At 47.5% G+C, this 19,702-nt stretch overlaps 1 protein-coding gene across 1 annotated transcript in view; it reads right to left on the minus strand.

The window, feature by feature from the left end:
- Nucleotides 1–17,392: 17,392 nt before the first annotated feature.
- Nucleotides 17,393–19,702, minus strand: part of SFRP1 (secreted frizzled related protein 1) — a gene marked incomplete at both ends in the record, with an annotated part of 41,301 nt that continues 38,991 nt past the window's right edge. Inside the window, one exon of the mRNA XM_082680385.1 lies at nucleotides 17,393–17,715. Coding sequence (XP_082536511.1) covers nucleotides 17,393–17,715 — 323 coding nt within the window. The remainder of the gene's footprint in view (nucleotides 17,716–19,702) is intronic.

The raw sequence follows: 19,702 nt of genomic DNA on the forward strand, positions 1-19,702 counted from the left end.
CTGCATTGGCAGGCGGATTCTTAACCACTGCGCCACCAGGGAAGTCCCTTCCTTCAGTTTAAAATGGTAAGAAAGAGATGGAGGGAGAGGGTTGGTGATAATGCCTTTTTTTAAAATTGAAGTATAATTGATCTCCAATGTTCTGTTAATTTCTGCTGTACAAATAATACATTTCTTGAAGAAGGTTGGTGGCTTCATAAAAGTAGATATAGATGTGATCTCTCTGTGTACCACCTCAAGCCAAGGGGCCCTGGGACTAGAGCAGAGGTCAGCAGGAGAGTTCCCAGAGGAGCATAAATAAAAGTGTCCCCTGGAGTTGGGAAGTCCTAGGGTCATGCGTCTGACTCTCAACAGTAGACCTCTAAAGGCAGCAGGTGGGTGGTTATTTGGAAAGCCAAAGTCATGAGAGGGCTGCCCTGGGAGTGGCTTCAAGGGCCAGGCTTTCCCACTGGGGCAGAACAGATGGCTGGGAAGAGCCCATCTAAAAGGCCCAGGTGATCCTGGCAGACAGCTCTGGGATTGTCAGCTGGAAGATGAGATATAGAGGTATCTCTATGGGGTGGGGGGCAGGGCAGGGAGGGAGGATTTCCAATAATTTATTAAAAAATATTTTAAAAACCATGAGAGAAAGCGTCTAGATTGGGGCACCATCCAAATTAGGTGGCCTCTAGTCCAGACGACTACCTGCTGGAAGAATGAGAACTTCTCCCACTGGGCTCCCAGTGCAGGGGGTACAGGACAAGGGGAGGAAGAGACCACCTCCCCTTTCTCCCCTGTAGGTTTCAGAGGCTGGAGGGGGGAGGGAGGGAGACGTCAAACCTGAATAAGAACTTAAAACTTTTAGGTAGTCTGGGCTCTTTGGTCCATGAAAACGAGATTCCTCCTTAGTACCTGCAAGGACCAGAAAACTATGGAAGCTGCATGAGTTCTCGGAATCGGGATCCAACCCAGCAGGTGGGAAAAGCAATAGCTGGAAAAGGGACTACTGTTTCCTCATTTCAGGCCAAGTTCAGTTCATGGAATAAACCAGGTACAAATACTAAACATGTGAAAATAGTTTATAGGAAAAGAGATGGGGCTCCAAAGGTCAAAGACAAAGGCCAGCTGCTGCCGGGCCTCCCCTGAGCCCATGATGGTGGCCTTGCTGTGGCCGAACCAGGGTCCAGATCTACCTTACCACCCAGAGTGCCCACTCCTGTCGTGGACACTTTAGACTCGTGTCCTGCCCCACTGTGTGGGCTTCACATGGCTATGCAGACACAGCAGGTGCCACGTGTGGTCCATCTGGAGAGAGGAAAGAGACTGGGCTTCACATGACAGACCCCAGCAAACGGTGTGAGGGAGAATGGGATCTGTTTCAGGAAAGACCACAGCGGTAAGTGAAGGGACTGCTCCCCCAACTCTCTGTCACGAAAGACTCGTGAGGTTTTTCTTTCCAGTCTGTCCAAGAACTCTATATATTGTAAGATACAATAAAAACAAATTGTTAGGAAAAAATTGAATAAAAGCAAAGCATACAAAATCCAAGTTCAACATTCGTATCATTAGATTCGACATGCAATCACTCCATCAAATAGCAATTTTGTATCATTAGATTCGACATGCAATCACTCCATCAAATAGCGATTTCTGCACGCATTTCGTATTTCACGTGTATAGTGACCGCCCTCCATGGTCGTGCTCTTCAGTAGCACTAGCCGGGTCAGTTCAATGGCAGCCACTCACTTCTCAAGCAGCTCAAGCCAGGCTGTGTCTGTCCTCCTCCCTGACGGCCTCTCCAGGCTCCTTGAAGCAACTTCTGATTAGGTCCATCTCCAGAGCGTGGGTGGGTCCCGCGGCATCAGCTCCGTGCCCTGATTCTCTCTCTCAATGTTCGTGCTGTTCCCTCTGCGTGGGACACCCTCTTCTTGACTCGGCATATCCCATCGTCACTCTTCTCTGGGGCCCAATGTCAGTGCCACCTGCCCTACTTTCTCCATCCTCCTGGACAGCATTGCTCTGAGGCCTCTCTGATCTGGTGCTCCACTTTCTATGTAGCACTGTGGTCAAGTCCATGTCTTCCCTCCCCTAGGAGACCATAGGATACTTGAGGGAAGGATTCATTTCTGCTTGATCTTGGCGGCCTTCATAAAGGCAAATAGTGAATTGCCTCCATGCCAGTGGTTACCCGAGAAAGTTGGCTTTTATCAGTGACTGGCAACAACAGAACTGTCTCGCAGAGTCTGGATGGAGCAGGCCGGGCAGAGAGAAATGGTTGTTTGTCTGTTCTTCCTAACCTCGAGGGCCAAGAATGTCCAGGCCCTGAAGGCCCCTGGCCGGGGAAATCCCAACAGCACTAAGAAAAGCAGTGGATTGCTAAGGGGACCCTTTTGAAGGGCTCTGTGCCTCTCAAAGCTCTTCAGAAAATGAGGCCACCAGCTGTCCCCTGCCTCAGTCAGGCAGGACGTTTCCTTTCATCTCACTCAGGCCTCTCCCTGCCCAGCAGGGTGTCACAGCCCAGAGCCAGTTGTCCCAAGCCGGGGAAGCAGATCTGGCAGATGGAAGACGGGTCAGCTGTGTGTGAAGGGAAGCAATTTTGTTCAGAGCCTCGCGTGCACGGCAAGCACAAGTCTTGATTACAGGGTGATGAACCATGGGAGGAATGCGCCACCTGGGCTGGAAAACCATCGTGGCTTGTTTTTTTTCCTGCATCCAAGGACAGCACGCAGGCAAAACGTGCCACATTTCATCCCTACGGGAACGGACCACGCCCCTCCTGTCCCTCAGTGAGGCTGCCGTCCCCTCAACTCTGCCGTGATGACCCTGCTGCACAGCAAGCTTGGACGCCCTCAAGTCAAAGGCAGTGTGAACTGGCTGGCTGAGAAACGTGGGGAGCAGGGCAGCCTCTGTAAAGGAGGCTGCCTGACCTGGTACCGCGGGGACAGAGTCCCCGAGTGTGCTCCAGCCTGCGGGAGAGTACCTGCTGCATCCCGCCTCAGAACACAAGTCCCCGAGCCAAGGATTGTATCTGGCTGTGAAGGGGAGCTGAGAAAGCAAGGGGAGACAAGGGGAGAGCTCGGAAAACAGGTAGGAAGATTGAGGGTGGAGGAGGGGCCGGAGGCAGAGCTATGAGGAAAGATGATTTTTTGTGACTTTGAATATTTTTATTGAAATATATTTGACCTGTAACACTGTATAAATTTCATGCATATGACATGTTGACTTGATACATGTATATATTGTAATATGATTGCCATCATAGCAATAATTAACACCACAATCATGCCACATAATTATAGTTTCTTTTTAGTGGGTGGAACAATTTGGATCTAGTCTTTCAGAAAGCTTGATGATTATAACACGACACTTTTGTCTGTATTCACTATACTGGGCATTAGGTCTCTAGGGCTATTCACTGCTTGTTGCAACTTTGTACCCTTAAACCTCTGTGCTATCGCCCCCAACACACACAGCAGGGATGGACTGAGAGAACATTATGTTAACTAAGTCACACAGAGAAAGACAAATACTGTATAATATCACTGCAATGTGGAATCTAAAAAAGCCAAACGTGTAAAAATGGAAGGTGATTCAGACATAGAAAGCAACCTTATGGTTACCAAAGGGGAAAGGCGAGGGATAAATTAGGAGTGTGGGATAAACAGATACACACTACTATATATAAAATAGATAACCAGCAAGGACCTACTGTATAGCACAGGGAACTATATACAATATCCTGGAATAACCTACAAAGGGAAAGGATCTGAAAAAGAATATCTATACGTGTGTGTGTGTGTGTGTGTGTATAACTGAATCACTTTGCTGTACACCTGAAACTAACACAACATTGTAAACCAACTCTACTTCAATTTTTAAAATGGAAGATGATGAAAGAAAGAGAATGGAAAAGAAAAAAGGAAAGAATGAGCAGCAAGAAAGGAAAATAAAGAAATCTTAAAAGCCGGGGGGTGGGGAAGAGAAGGCAAATAGGGAATAATGTTTGCAGAGCCTCGTGGATTGATGGGTGCTGTTGCTTGGATACATGTTCCCTCCGAGCTGGGGCTTTTGGTCCAAACTCCGTCTTCTCACACCAGCAAGGAGCAGGGCCACACAGGTGAAGCCATGAGCTTCTCAGCAAAGCCCAAAGCAGCCCCATCCCCTTTCTCCTCCCAGTACAAGTCCTGGGGGCCCGGGGCGGGGGGCAAGTTCAGGGTTCCACTCCAGCCCAGCAGGGGCACTGGGAAATGGTGTCATTTCACACAGGACATCTGCTGAGCTGGCTGGAAAGTGTGTGCGTGTGAGTGTGTGCCTGTGAGCGTGCATGCCTGTGTGGAGGGACGGTTGAGGAGCTTGCCTGCCCGGGTTGGAGAATCTCGCCCCTCGGAGAATTCTGCTCACTTTTGCTTTGGGCGAAGCTGGTTTCCTCTTGTAATCCCCAGTGTGGTGAGCAGAGGAAGTGGAAAAAGCACCCCTGAGGTTTTTTCCATTACGGAGACCACGAAATAGCACAAGGAGCTCAGAAATAAGGGTCTGCTGCACCCGTAGCTTCCAACTCACATCGTCCTGGGCTCTGGAAACCCTATTTTGTCCTGGAAATGCCCAGGAGAGATGGAACAGTATTTTTTAAAATTATTTTTAATTGTGGTAATTACACATGCCAAAATTGACCAACTTTTTAAAAACTTTATCTTTTATTGAAGTATAGTTGACTTACAATGTTGTGTTAGTTTCTGCTGTACAGCAAAGTGACTCTGTTATACATACATATATACATTCTTTTTTTTTTTTTTTTTAACATCTTTATTGGGGTATAATTGCTTTACAATGGTGTGTTAGTTTCTGCTTTATAACAAAGTGAATCAGTCATACATAAACATATGTTCCCATATGTCTTCCCTGTTGCGTCTCCCTCCCTCCCACCTATACATTCTTTTTTATATTCTTTTCCATTATGGTTTATCACAGGATACTGAATATAGTTCCCAGTGCTCTACAGTAGGACTTTGTTGTTTATCTGTTCTATATATAATAGCTTGTATCTGCTAATCCCAAACTCCCAATCTTTCCCTCCCCTCCTCCCCCTTGGCAACCACCAGTCTATGCCCAAAATTTACCATCTTAACCATTTTGAAGTGTAGAGCTCAGTAGTGTTAAGTACATTCACATTGTTCCCTTTTCATCTCACAGACTTGAACTCTGTGTCCATGAAACAACTCTCTATTTTCCCCGCCTCCAGCCCCTGGCAAGCACCATTCTACTTTCTGTCTCTATGAACTTGACTATTCTAGGGACCTCATCTAAGTGGCATCATACAGTACTTTTCTTTTTGTGACTGGCTTTTTTTGTTTGTTTGTTTGCGGTATGCGGGCCTCTCACTGTTGTGGCCTCTCCTGTTACGGAGCACAGCCTCCGGATTCGCAGGCTCAGCGGCCATGGCTCACGGGCCCAGCCGCTCCGCGGCGTGTGGGATCTTCCCGGACCGGGGCACGAACCCGCGTCCCCTGAATCGGCAGGCGGACTCTCAACCACTGCGTCACCAGGGAAGCCCAACCTCTTGTTCTTTTGAGTACATACCCAGAAGTGAAATTGCATGGATCACATGGTAATTCTATTTTTCATTTTTTGAGGAACTGCCATATTATTTCCCACAGCAGCTGTGCTATGGTTCCCTCTCTCTAGCGGTGCACAAAGGTTCCAATTTCTCCACATCCTCGCCAATGCTTGTTATTTTCTGTGCTTTGATAGTAGCTATTCTAATGGATGTGAGGTGGTATCTTGTTGTGGTTTTGATTTGAATTTCCCTAATGATTAGTGATGTTGAGAATCTTTGCATGTGCTTATTTGTATATCTTCTTCAGAGACATGCTTATTCAAGTCCCTTGCCCATTTCTTACTCAAGTTCTTTATGTTGTTGTTGTTGAGTTGTATGTGTTCTTTATACATTCTGCGTCTTAAACCCTTATCACATGCATGATTTGCAAATTCTTCCATTGCATGGGTTGCCTTTTCACTCTTCTGATTGTGTCCTTTGATGCACAGAAGTTTTTAATTTTGATGTAATCCAATTCATCCATTTTTTTCTTTTGTTTCCTGTAAGAAGAGTATTTTAGCCAATTTCAATACCATGGCTCTTCTCAAGATGCCTTTAAGTGAGAGAACAAGATAAAACCCTGTGCTGATAATGGGTGGCCTGGATCTCAGTGGCCACAATGAGCAAGTGTGGACCAGGACAGGAGCTGACCTTCCCTTTCTGTTACTTTCCGAGTCAGAGTTTGTACGAGGTTATAAGAAATCTTTTTTTTTTTTTTTTTTCAGACCTATGCTAAACTTAGGAGTTTGGGTTTTGGCTTCTTTGTTTTGTTGTTGCTGGTGGGGTTTTGTTTCGACGCTGGGTGTTTTTTTGTCCCTGCCTTCTGGGTACACATTTTCCCGTCGTACAGCAAGGAATCTTAAAGAATTAACTTCACGTACAAGATCCAAAATGAGCCACTTATTTAGGAGAAAATATCCCAGGTTTTCTGGCCAGTTCAGATCTTCATGACTTGCATCCGACGGGACCACCCTAAAAATCAATAAAGGGTCCCCAGGGGAGTGAATGCGAACATTTAACTGCTCTGAAAGATAAGGAGCTGAAAGCATCTTAGAAGAAAGCGCTGAGCATTCAGGTCTTGGCTCTGTGCTTTATGAGTCCTAACTCTGATCGGTGTCAGTTGCCGAGTCCTCTGCCAAAGAAATACTGGCGAGCCAGCGTTCCCTAATTCTCTCGGTACGCCAGCAGCTGAAGGTCACCTTCTGTGAGGCCAGACCAACCTTTAATACATTCCAGTCTACTGGCATGAACTCACCACCTTCCTCTCATAATGGAAAAAGCAAAGCTCGTTTAATTGAAGACACTTTCAACCCAATGGTGCCACAGGAGGTGAGGAAGGGCTCCAGGGCAGGGACAGCAAAGCTACTGTCACACTGCTCACCCTCTTCACCCTTCCACTCACTTTCCTCCCTCCTGGGAGGCCTCACACATGCCCCCATCTGCAGATTCGGAAGTCCCGTTGTTTCCACCCATCCCTCTTGTTTCTTAACCATAAAAACAAGTTACGCATGTGGACAAGTTACCCGAGTACAGGCCATGTGCAAGGCAGTGGAGGGGGGTGATCCAAAACTAGTATCACACAGGTATAATGCGGGTATAACTTATTACCATGTGTAACGCATGGTATAATGTATATTACATTAGTATTAGACCTCATGTGCTACAAACAGGTTGAAGGGATTAAAAGACATCCCAGGAACAAGAGAGACCCATATGAGAGAGAATTGTCACCGCACCACCTAACGTTCCATTATATATCAGGCGTGGTGGGTGCTCAAAGAAGAGGGGCCTGTGAGGAGGGGACCCCCCCCCCGCGGTCTGGTAGTAGAGCCACGTTACACACACAGACACCAACACCAAGGCAAGCACACACGTCCCAACATCAGCTCCTGCACGCTCTGACACTCACACACACACACACACGCCTTCCATACACATCCACACCCTGCAAAGAGATGTGTTCTCCGCACACCAGTTCACGGGTAATTGTTTTTTGTTGTTGTTGTTGTTGTGTTTTTCTGCGGTACGCAGGCCTCTCACTGTTGTGGCCTCTCCTGTTGCGGAGCACAGGCTCCGGACGCGCAGGCTCAGCGACCATGGCTCACGGGCCCATTCGCTCCGGGGCATGTGGGATCCTCCTGGACTGGGGCACGAACCCATGTCCCCTGCATCGGCAGGTGGACTCTCAACCACTGTGTTGAGAGTAATAGTTTTTAAGTTCCTCTGCTGAAAGAAATGAGAAATGGACAAAAGCACATAGCTTTCTAAAGAAGTTTGGGCGGCCCAAGAAGGCACTCCCAGCTGAATTCTTTTCACTGAACCATAGTTGATTTACAATGCTGTGTTAGTTTCTGCTGTGCAACAGGGTGATTCGGATATATATATATAGAGATATGCACACACATATACATATATATTCTTCTTCATATTCTTTTCCATTATGGTTTATTACAGGATGTTGAATACAGTGGGACTTTTGTTGTTTATCTCTTTTATGTATAGTAGCTTGTATCTGCTAATCCCATACTCCTAATTTATCCCTCCCCCACCCCCTTTCCCCTTTGGTAACCATAAGTTTGTTTTCTGTGTCTGTGAGTCTGCTTCTATTTCGTAAATAGGTTCATTTGTATCATATTTTAGATTCCACAAATAAGTGATAGCATTCACATTTGCCTTGGTCTGTCTGACTTAGTATGCTAATCTCTAAGTCCGTCTGTTGCTGCCAATGGCATTATTTCATGCTTTTTTATGGCTGAGTAATATCCATATACATATATCTACCACATCTTCTTTATCCATTCATCTGTCAATGGACATTTAAGCTGCTTCCAGGTCTTGGCTATCGTAAATAGTGCCTCTATGAACATTGGGGTTCATGTATCTTTCTGAATTAGAGTTTTCTCCAGATATATGCCCAGGAGTGGAATTGCTGGATCATATGGTAACTCTATTTTTAGTTTTTTAAGGAACCTCTATACGGTTTCCATAGTGGCTGCACCAATTTACATCCCCACCAACAGTGTAGGAGGGTTCCCTTTTCTTCACAACCTCTCCATTGGCTAAATGTATACTGTCATCCTCCTTTTGCCCCATTCCAAACAGGCTTTGTAAGTAATCCATAAGAAAATGCACCCTAAATTCCTGGAAGGGTTGGGCTTTTCGAAGGAGTAAATTAGTGTCCATGGGAGGTGGTCGCTGGAATTTCAGGTGAAGAAGAGAAAAGTGCGAAACGTTCATCCCGGAATTTCGAACGCTCTTGCGGTTAAGTGTTTATCCCATGAACAGACGCTGGCCTCTCTTTTCATGGACTCTGGCTCATTTCCAGCACAGGTCAAGTTCAAATGCTTTATGCTGCCTAGACAGTTACTGGGCCATGAGCAAGTCCAGGTGGTTCTGATCAGGTCTAGAGACGCCTGGCTTTTCCACTAGAGAATCGGGGGCTTCCAAAGGTCGGCATTCCTGCCCCTCGGTCAAGTTTCATGCCTAATGGAACGTCGCTTCCCAGTTCAAAGTGAAGATCCTTGATTCCTTTTTCCCACCTACCCTCCTCACAAAAAGTCATAAGGAAAAAAAATGGTTGGCTTGGAATAGAGGCCCTGAGGTTTGTTTGGATATCACCCACCCTTTGTAAATCAACATTTTAATGAGTTAAGCACACAGTGAGAAACACAGGGGTCACATTCCTCCGAAATACTTGGTCGGGGTGCATTTAGCCTAATCCCAAATCAGGTGGCAGGCCAGGCCCTTGTCACATCTCCCTTGTCCCCAGGTTTGGCTCAGCACCCAGGACCCCCAGATGGTCAGGACAGAGCAGGGGCTCACAGCCTTGAATTCCTGTGCTGGTGGGTGACAGCTGCCTGACGGCCTGCCTGGGGAGGGCTGGGGGACACCGGCTTCATGATGGATACCAACAATTCCCACCGCTCCCGCCCGTGATGGCCTCCCCGAGGGGCAGGCAGGTAGAATAGGAGGCAAGTGATAATGAGAACAGTGAAAGGGTCTGACATGGAAATTTCAGTAGGAAACAAGCAATTACATGAGAACAAACATTCCCAGCGCCACTCACAATCATCCCAACACATAACAGTGATTATAAAAACGATAGCAACAAATTGAGACCCGGAGCTGTTTGCACTTTGAGAAAACGCTCCTTCTGGGGCGGAGCTGTCTGTCCTCAGGCACGTGTGTGACTGTGTGTGTGGTGGGGGGCTTCTGAAACACATGAATTTCATTTGACTTGATTTAAAACTGGATCTCTTTCCCCTGCAGTTGAAACCACTTCTCCTGAACAAACACATTTCCATCCACCAGGAGAGGAGGAAACAGTGAGTCAGAAAAGAGGGGACGATTTTTCTGGACCTGCTGTAGGTTCAGTGGAGTCCTGATTGGAAGCGTTCAGACCCGAGAAGAATGGTCCCCAGTGCAGAGCTCAGGCTTGGAGGTCGGATCACAGCGAGGAGGGTCTAGGACGCAAATATTTTGCTAGGAGCCTCACTGACCACGAGCTGTCCTTTTTTTCATCAAGAGTCACAGCACAGTCGAGCTAGTTCTTAGGGTTTTAAAGGTGAGTTCTTTTCCTTCCAACTCACTAAACGGAAATAAAAGTAAGTCTCTGGGTCCGGCTGTCCATCTCAACTGTCCCTACATCGTGGGAAGCCTTCATCACCCCTCTCCAGCCCCCACCTCGTAAACAGCCTGAAGAGAGGAGACGTCCAAAAGTAAGGAGTCAGCTCTGAAGAATTAGGAGAGGGCTCGGAGAGTTTAGCTGTGACAGTGGCTGGCAAGTCAGAGGCAGAGCTAGAAAGGCTTCCTGCTGCCATTAATTGCCGTTTGCAGACTGGGGTGCAATTTTCCTCTAGCCGGCTCCACGCTGCGTCTTCCCACGCCTCTTCCTTCTCTGCAGGGGCCTTGAGGCCTCCCCCAGGCCTGGCCCAGGTCAGGGCCTGATTTGCATGCCGGAGGGGAGCTACTGTTGCTAGAAGTCACTGAGTAACCTGCGGGATGGGCAGCCAGACTTGGATTTCCCGTGCTCTCAGCTGCCGGCCTCTGGAGGGAGTGCTGACCCCCCAGGAATCCAGTCAGTTCTGTGGAACCCACCCTGGCTGTCTCTGGGTCACACTGTGAAACACACACTTGGGTTTTGGCATGCGATGCCTTTATTCCTTCAGCTGATGGGCTAAATCTTCTAGGCAAAGAGGCAAAATTACCCAGATCTGGTCATTACAAAGTCTCCAGAGGACTCAACAGCAAAACTGGAAACCGAGGCCCTTAAAGCCCCTCCCACCCCCAATCCATTCCCAGGTACAAACAGTGACGGTGATGCTGGTGTGAATTATTAAAAAGCGCAACAGAGGTGGGATCATGTACGAAACACTGCAGCAGCATCTCCTCTTTTCTTTCTAATTCTCTCTCTCTCTCTTTTTTTTTTTTTTTTGAAAGGAAATCAAATGTGCACTTCTGGGGTTTGATGGCTTTATTTATCTCTAAGTCCTGACATCCAAGGAATCTCAGAGCAGCCCTAGCCCAGGATCCCACCTGGCTAGCTGATGGACAGGCTTCTGCGGTGTGCTCAGTTTCAGGGCCCAGGACTCAGGAAATCCAGGGAAGAGAGAAGGTAAAACCATTGCTTGCATCTCGTGGATGCCTACAGCAGAGCTTAGCTGAAATGCCGAGGACAGGACCGTGAGAATTCCGAATCCTTCGCGCCCGCCCTATCCACCAACTCTGGTGCTCAGGTGACGGGAAGGTCATCCTAATTAAAGCCACGTGGTGGGGTTTCAGCTGTGGAAAAATTGCTGGATCCTTTCTCCTACCTCCCATCTCCTCTGTCTCTCCTTAAACATACACATGCAACCTTCCCTCCCCTTATTTAAGCAAACAACTCTCTCCGTGATTAAGTACAGCCCCCGCTTATCTAAATAGTCCACAGATCTATAAAGACACAGGCACTCTCGGGTGCTATTCGGAGCTTGTTCTGGCTCCCGTCTTCTCCAAACCTACAAAGAGCAGCCTTCCTCGGCCTTTGCTGACAGAAATTCCTCACGCCTGTTCCCCGGGTAAAGCAGCCTTGCTCGGCAGGCTGTCCTCAATTTATCAAAGAGGTGGGATTTCCCCTCCAAATACTTCATTCCCCCCGCCACCCCTCTTTTCGTGGCCTCTCCCATAACCTGCGCTTGAAGCTGCCCAGATGTGAACATCGGAACATGAAAAGCCCCCGTTCTGTTGTCAGATTCTGATTCTGTTTGGCGGTGGAGGGGAACACCATCGAGAGGTGAACTCCAAGGCCCCCCCAGTGGGCGGGGCTGGGGGGAGGGATGGCGGGGAGGTCCAAAGGCAGACCTGGACGGGACAGGTCTGGATGGCTAATAGTTTGCTGAGGAAGGAAAAAAAAAGGGAAAGGAGTCTGGGGAAGAATCAACCCTGGAGAGCTAGGACAAAGAACCCTAACGAGTGGATGGAGAGGATGGGCCCCCAGCTTTGGGTTTCGAACTGCGACTCTCCCACAGTTTGATTTTCTTTCCACCCCAAAGCATGGTTCATATTTTGAGTTCCGAGGAGAGGGGCGCTGCGTGGGGACCCAGAGGTGACATTAGTAGCGCAGGGAGCCAGGACACTGCTGAGCGGGCAGCCCTTCTACTATGGGCCGCTTAGAGCCTCCGAGGACCGGCAGCGCCAGCTCCGCCCCTCACCCGGGAGCCAATCAGAAATGCAGAATTCCAACCCACCCTCAGCTCTATCCAATCAGAACCTGCATTTTAACTCGGTCTCCAGGTGACTTATATGCATCTTAGAGGTTGAGAAGTACTCCTTGGAGAGCAGGATGTACCTGGCAGTAAAGAGTTAGGTTCATCCTCTCCCTCGTGTATCTAACTTACCTCTGTTAATCAATACCTAGTTAAGAATAACTCACAGAACTTCAGAAAGGGCTGCCGCAATATGGAGTGTGTGAGTAGGGAAAAGAGATACCAAAATAATCGTCTGCCTCTCATTCCCAAGCCACCACGTATGTCCTACTAGAATGTCATGCAAAGTAGACCCAGAGGACTGCTGGCATCTGGAAAACCTAGAGCACTCCCTCAAAGTTGAGATTCTAGGGCCCCATGGCAAACCTCCCGAATCTAAATCTCTGGGAGTGGAAGACAGAAACTGCACGTTAGCAAGCTCCCCTCGGGGACACATGCTACAATTTAAGAATGAGCCTCCCTATTTCCTTTAAGTACTGTTGGATCGTTGGTATGGATTTCTCTTCCTCCAGAGAGAAAGTGAATTGCTAGCACTTCTGGATCCGCGGTTGCCTTGGAAATAAGACCCACCTAACTTGGATAACACTGTGACCCTGATCTCTTTCTGCCCCTGAGTTGGAGTTTCTGCACCTGTACAGTTCCTTCAAGAGGTGTGAGCGCTATGGAGCCTGAGGGTAAGGCTGCCGTTCGCAGCCCTGCCAACCCTCTCTTAGTCACGAGGCTCTGGCAGTCCTGACACTTGGAACAACCCAAACTCCAGGGCGACGCCAGCTGCTGAAGCCAGGATGCCTTTGAACACACTTCATCATCTTTTTGGTGATTTGATTTTTTTTTTTTGATAATTCTATTTTAACTTTTTAATTTTAATTTTTTAATGAAGTATAGTTGATTTACAATGTTGTGCCAGTCTCTGCTATACAGCAAAATGACTCAGTTATACTGATTTGATTTTTCAAAATGCAAAAGGGCAGTGAGAACATATGGGTCGTGGTGGTAGGGTTCAGTGGGGTGACAATGATATCCACGCCCAGCCTAAAAGAGATTTTCCTTCTTATTAACAACAGAGGAATAAAAAGGAAATGCCAGTATTTTCCTTGGCTGGGCTGGCATTCCAGGTACAGGTCCACTAGTATGGGAAAATCTTTTGATACCAGAGCACGACTTAGTGGAATTTTTACAAGTCCTCATACCACGCCTTAAAAATGATGTCTCTGTGCTTAGGTGTGGTCTGGGGTCACTTGGAGTATTTGCTCACTTCTGGGTGAGACTGCCAGTTGTCTGAGGTTTGGAAGTGCCTTGTTAGTCAGGGAAAGACATGAACTGAAGTTGTCAGTGTCATCGCTCACAGAATTAAAAATCACAGCGAGGAATTCCTTAGGCAAGAAGCCTATAGCAGCCTATAGCCTCCTATCAGAGAGCTTGGGCTCGCCAAGTGACACAGTCTGGGTCCAGAGGGAGGCTCAGCTGTAATTCAGACCTTGATCCCATAGGACTGGGACTTGGGAGCCCTGGGTTCTGGTTCCAGCAACGCCAGTGACCTGGGAGCCCCACCCTCCTTGGGAAACCCTAGCCATCTCACATCTGGCTTCCCATCTGTAAATTAAAGGGGCAGACATGGTCTCCTCTACGGCTCATGTGGGTCTCAGACTCCAGGTCCCAAAGAGTTTTCAGATTTTAGTTGGAATTTTAACATAGAATTGGCTGGAGGGGAAAGATCATCTGAAACCAAAAACATGGAAAAGAAACGCAGGCAGTTTGAAAAATACATTCTTGGAGAGCAAGTATTTAACTTTCTCTCTGATCTGAAACACACAGCCGGGGGAAACTTCTGGAAATGATTCATGGGAGCAGGTGGTGTATGTGGGATGGGGTGAGGGTGTCTGCAGGGCACCCCAGGTACTCCTCTGGCCCACCATGCCCCGTTACCATTTGAAAGCTGTTAAACTGGGACCCGAAAAAAATCAAGAGAGGGGTATGTGTGCAGTGGAGGAGGGCGAATGGTGCATCACTGGCGGGAAGAAGTCACCATGCACATTACCGTTGATTAATTGAGTGATTTTAGTTGAGTGAATATTGATACATGGCAGGAAGGCATGAAAATAAAATGAACACATACGGGAATTACTATTAACATAAGTGATAACATCAAAACATCTGGTAAAATGCAGTTAAAAAAACAACACACAAATGAAATGGAATGTAAAACATTTTCACAGTATTCAAAGCTTTTGTAAGAGATTTAGACTCTATAAGAGGAGTGCTACGTGGAGGAACTAGAGGAAACAGGAATCTCGTCTGTGTCCTGTGCATCTGCTGGTGAAAGGTCAGGAGGGCCAGCCCATTATGCCATGACAGTCTCTCCTAAAACAGAACGCCTGAGCCCAACACATCCACGGGTTACAGCAAAGCCATTAGTTACTTGGAGTCTGATGAGAAAGACAGACTCTAGGTTTCGGCAATGGGGTTTCTGTAATTTACAGACCCAGGTGCCTTAGGGAGCCCTCAGTGCTAATTCACCGACACCCAAAGCCAAGTGTGACACAGGATGCTCTAAAAATAAAGTGTTCTTGGAATTCTCACCTCACTTTCTATCTTCTAAGATAAGTACTAATATTCTTCAAAGATTTAGCTGAGTTCTGCCCATGACCTCACTGGATTCCACCCAGAATGATGATTTTAAACCTTCACGAATACAACCTTTGCACTAGCAATAATGACCAAATCACACACAGACCTCTTTTGGAAACCAATGAGGAAGCCAATGAGTCTGCACATCGTTTTTGTTACATCCTTTGTTGAGAAAAACAAAGGTTTGTGATCAAAGGCGGCTTTGGGCCCAGAGCCTCCCTTTGCCCTGCAATGGTTGATGTGTGATAGTCAAGGCTGTCCCAAGTCCACGGTGAAACTCAGTCCCGGGACTCTGTGGCTGGACTCTACAATTGCAATTCACATTTCCAACTTATTTTGAACTCTCTTACTGCTTCCTACCCGAGAATTCCCATTTAGAGAGTCCACCTGTTCATGTATAACCTTCCTGGGGTAACTGCTATGGCCCACACAAAGCCTTTCCCAAGGCCCTCGCCCTGGACAGAGGCCTTGTTGCCTGACCCACTCTGTCCAAACAAGCAGATGCAAACGAGCACAGAACTCTTGAGTTAATCAGTCAAGACCATAGGCTCATGAAATTGCTCTGAATTTCAGTTGACAACAGGAAAGCAGAATATCTCTAATTAACTAATATATATACACATTTTTAAAAAATCATCCAAAATTACAGGCGAATCACTTAAGATCCCCAACACTTTATGATTAAAGGTCAGAGAGAACCAAAAAAAAAACGTATTAAATGATGGGTCACTAATTGTCAGGGGTTCATTAGATCAGGATAACCCTCAAGAACGTACTGAAGTCGGCAGGCTGGCTTTCAGACTGGAGTTTTGGGAAGTTAACAGAATCTTCCACTGTTTCTGTGTCAGGCAGAGGCCATGCGGGTGACGCCTTCCAGCCCCACTGAAGCATTGGATTGGGTATAAACATTTGCCCAGAGGGACAATCGTTAAATCCTCGAGGTGTTACAGAGAATTAAGAATCAGGCTTGAGGGAGAAATTAATTTGGGAGGAATTACTTCCTATACATTGAACAACAGAAGTCAAGTTGCTTCCGTGAATGGGTTTATGTACATCACTCATTAAACACAATGGCTTTGAGAATTATCTTAGGGCCCTTGGGGGAAAACCGTAGCTGCTTTGCCTTTTAAACTCCCTCCTTGGACTGGGACCCTTGTAGCTTAGCTTTCCCTCTGCAGAAATGAAAAAAGCAAAGCCAAACAAACATTTTTTTTTAGTGCAGAGGACAGGCAGGCAGGCTATTCTGAATTTCTCGGCTCTCTAGGCAATCAAGTTCAAAGGAATCCATTTCTTCACAGGAAAGACAGGAAAGGGATGTACTGTGAGTTTTGATTAGCGTTGTGTTCGGGCCAGGGCAAGCCAGAACCCCTCAGGAAGGAGGACCCACAGCTACACTACCAGGAGAATCCACCTCCCACTGGAAATGCTCAGAGAGACAGCCACTCAGCTAGAAAGTTGCCTCGGAGGCACCAAGAGACCCCAGTCTCACCACACCTTTCAAATGCTCAGTGGAGATTTTTTTTTAAAACCTTGAAAAGTAAGTGGGTCTGTTGGTCGCTTTAAAACAATGTGAAATGAACAAACAAGGGAATTAGAATACTAAGCTCTTTGCCCAATGACAATTCACCCTAGACTAGCAACTTGCTCGACTGTTCTCAATTTTTTCTGTTTTTCTCCTTTAACTCTGTTTTTTGAAAACCACCGTTGCCTTCTCAGTCTACGAATCATCACCTCTGTCACACCAAGGCGGGCCCCTGCCGCCCTTCACGTGTCAGGAGGTGAGATCAAACCCGAGGCTGACGGTAACCACCTCCAGGGCATCTGAGACTGGCTGGTTCATATCAGAGATGACACATGGCCACAGGGCCAAGCAATGCAGGCCCCTCCCTTTGTTCTTACTATTTCTCCTGTGCACTGTCACTCTCTGAGTGTGGTGTGTGTCTGTTTCTGTCCACGACGGACAGAAAGAGAAACTCCTCTGGAACTGAAAGCCGTGCATCTTACCAAGAGTTAGAATTTTCTAGTTCCAAAGGCGTAGATTAGCGGATAGATCCATAAGCAATCTGTAACGACACAAAGAGAGTGGCAGAACCTAACGTTTGCTGCCGCCTCTCCCTTGCTGCCCACCCCCTTTCTTTACCGGCAGCGTTTTCTTTTGTAGTGACTGTGTCTCTGATTGAGATGATGCTGCACCTCCCTTCCCCTGGGGACGTGCTGCTCCACACTGTAGGTCTTCAGAAGCTTCCTGATCTAAATGGGTTTCCTCATCTGGGCATGCGGCTTTAAATATCGGCTATACTGGGGTCTGGAGCATGGGGACGGAGGGAGGGGTGGGAAATGCTGCAAGGGCAAAGTAGCTGGATTACGATGCCCTCCACCTCGAAGGATCGGGGGTGTGAACTGCCGAGGGTCCAGGGGTGTCCTCTCCCCCCAACCCACCCCGCGAGAATCACTTAAAGACCGACTGGAAAGTGGGACATTCGTGATTCTTCATCTTCTTCATGAAGTTTTTGAATTCTTTGTTTTTCTTGTCCCACTTATGGATGGCCGTCAGCAGGTACTGGCTCTTGACCTTGCGGCCCATGATGAGGAAGTGGTGGCTGAGGTTGTCCAGCTGGTGACAGGGGCAGTCAGCCCCATTCTTCAGGTATAGGACCAGCTTCTTCAACTCCTTCTTCTTGATGGGCCCCAGCTTCAGGGGCTTCTTCTTCTTGGGAACAATCTTCTTGTCGCCGTTTTCCTTTTTCACTTCTTTGATTTTCATCCTCAGGGCTAGAGAGGGGGAGGACAGAGAGGGGAAGAGGAGAGAAGGGAGAGAGAGAGTTTTAGAACACGGCTTTTCATCAGAAACCACAACCCACCCGCGGGCAGAAGAGCAGGAGACATAAAAGGCAAAGATCACCTAAAAGAGGGAGGCCCTATCTGTCTATTCTATAGATAAGGACCAAGGTCTCAGCTCACCTTCACGTACCAATCCTGCCCCCTGGTTTTGCAGTATCTGATGGTATCTCACTGGTTGTCACAGGATGCCGTGAGAGTCTCAGATAAAAGTTCAAAACCAAATCATGTGTCTCTTTTTTAAAACTCCAGGACTCAGACTATCATACGATGCTTTAAGAGAAGAAGGGGATCATCTAATCCAATCAAGTCCACATAATCCAATGCTACCAACATCAGCACTCAAAGAAAAAACTTACCCTGTTTTGTTCGTTTGTTTGTTTTAAGGAGAAAGTTATTGGTTTACGTTTTTTTTAAATATCCAAAGGACCTAAAATTCTTTGTCAGTTGGGTTCTGGAAAGAAGACAGACAGAACCTGTGTGTGTGCAGTCAGCAAGGGAAAGCTGACTGCACCAAACGTCAGCGTCCAACTTTGTCATCAGAGAAACCAGGGTTCCAACCACTGGGCCTCCAGGGCGTTAAGACAGCAGGTACCATTGACGTGCTGTCCACCACTCATCAACCACTAGATGGCGCCACTAATGGGCTAGCCTACCCACCGTGTAGACCCACAGGACCAAACCCGACTTTGACCTCTCGACCCATTCGAGCAAGTCCTGGTGAGGGCCTGATAGATAAATCCAGGTGGTGATTCCTTAAATCTCACATGGTACCTGGGCTTCTTCCATTCTCAGCACGGCTCCCCGAAGAGAGGGAAAGCCAGCCCTCTGCCAGCTCTGCCTTCTGGCCTCTTTGTCTCTACAGAGCCTGAGTCAACAGTGTTTCAGGGTTAGTGTGTGGACCACACACTCTAGTGCTGGCTTCATGGGGTTAATTGGTGAGGACAAATTAGCGTGGAGGCGTTCTAGTCATCGGAAATGCACCAGAAACACAAACACAGCGTCCTTATAACAGTCAACTCCCCTGGAAGCCTCGCCAGCCCTGGAGAGTTCCAAAGGAGTTGGAAATCATTTCTAGATTCTGGTCACCAGATGATGTGTCCATCCCTTGAATTCTTGTGAATTCCAAATCACCAAGCCCTCTCTTTTGAATAACTCAAAGCTTCCACCCACATTCCATGAGGAAAGACTTGAATCGAGCTACAGAACAGTAGCTAATGACTAGGAAAGCATCTGGATGCCCTCAAGAGCGCTCAGTATTTTCCATGCACTTCCTCAGTGAAACCTGATACCTCCACGAGGAAGGTGCAATTATTTCCCCCATTGAACAGATGAGAAAACTGAGGCGTAATGGTTACCTTTACTTGCCCAGAGTCACTAACCCTAAACTAAACCCACGGACTGAGTGTGCACTTATAATCACCGTGCTGTCCAGGCCGAGTTGCAAAATTCTTTATAATGAAGCTGACATTTCAAGTGCTGATTAAATGGACCAAGACAATACGGGAAAAGGGCTCGGGCTCTCTTCCCAGGTTTACCCACATTTCAAAATGACTTTACTTACGAAATGGTAAGAGTTCCTCCTGGTTGAAAGGGAACACCGCAAGAGCGAAGGCTTTATTATTTATTCTTTAGCTGATTAGAAAGCACACTCTTGGCCACCCCAAGAATTGGGAGAAATCCTAGGAACAAAGCTTCAGTGGATGTGTCAAAATCAGGAAATCAAATGCACTCCCATCCCTTCTGCTTACAGAAGGAGTCCCAGCTCTGCAGCCACCGAGCCCCGGGTAACAGATACCCCAGGCCCGCAGCCCCCAAGGGTGGCGGAGGTTTGGGGGACTGGCCCAAGCAGCAGATGGTTAGCCCTGACCTCGCAGGCTGGCCCAGCCCCCCTGCCCACGGGAGTGCACTGAGCACAGTT

This window comes from Grampus griseus (assembly GCF_964374135.1).
Source record: "Grampus griseus genome assembly, chromosome: 21".
Classification (NCBI taxonomy): Eukaryota; Metazoa; Chordata; class Mammalia; order Artiodactyla; family Delphinidae; genus Grampus; species Grampus griseus.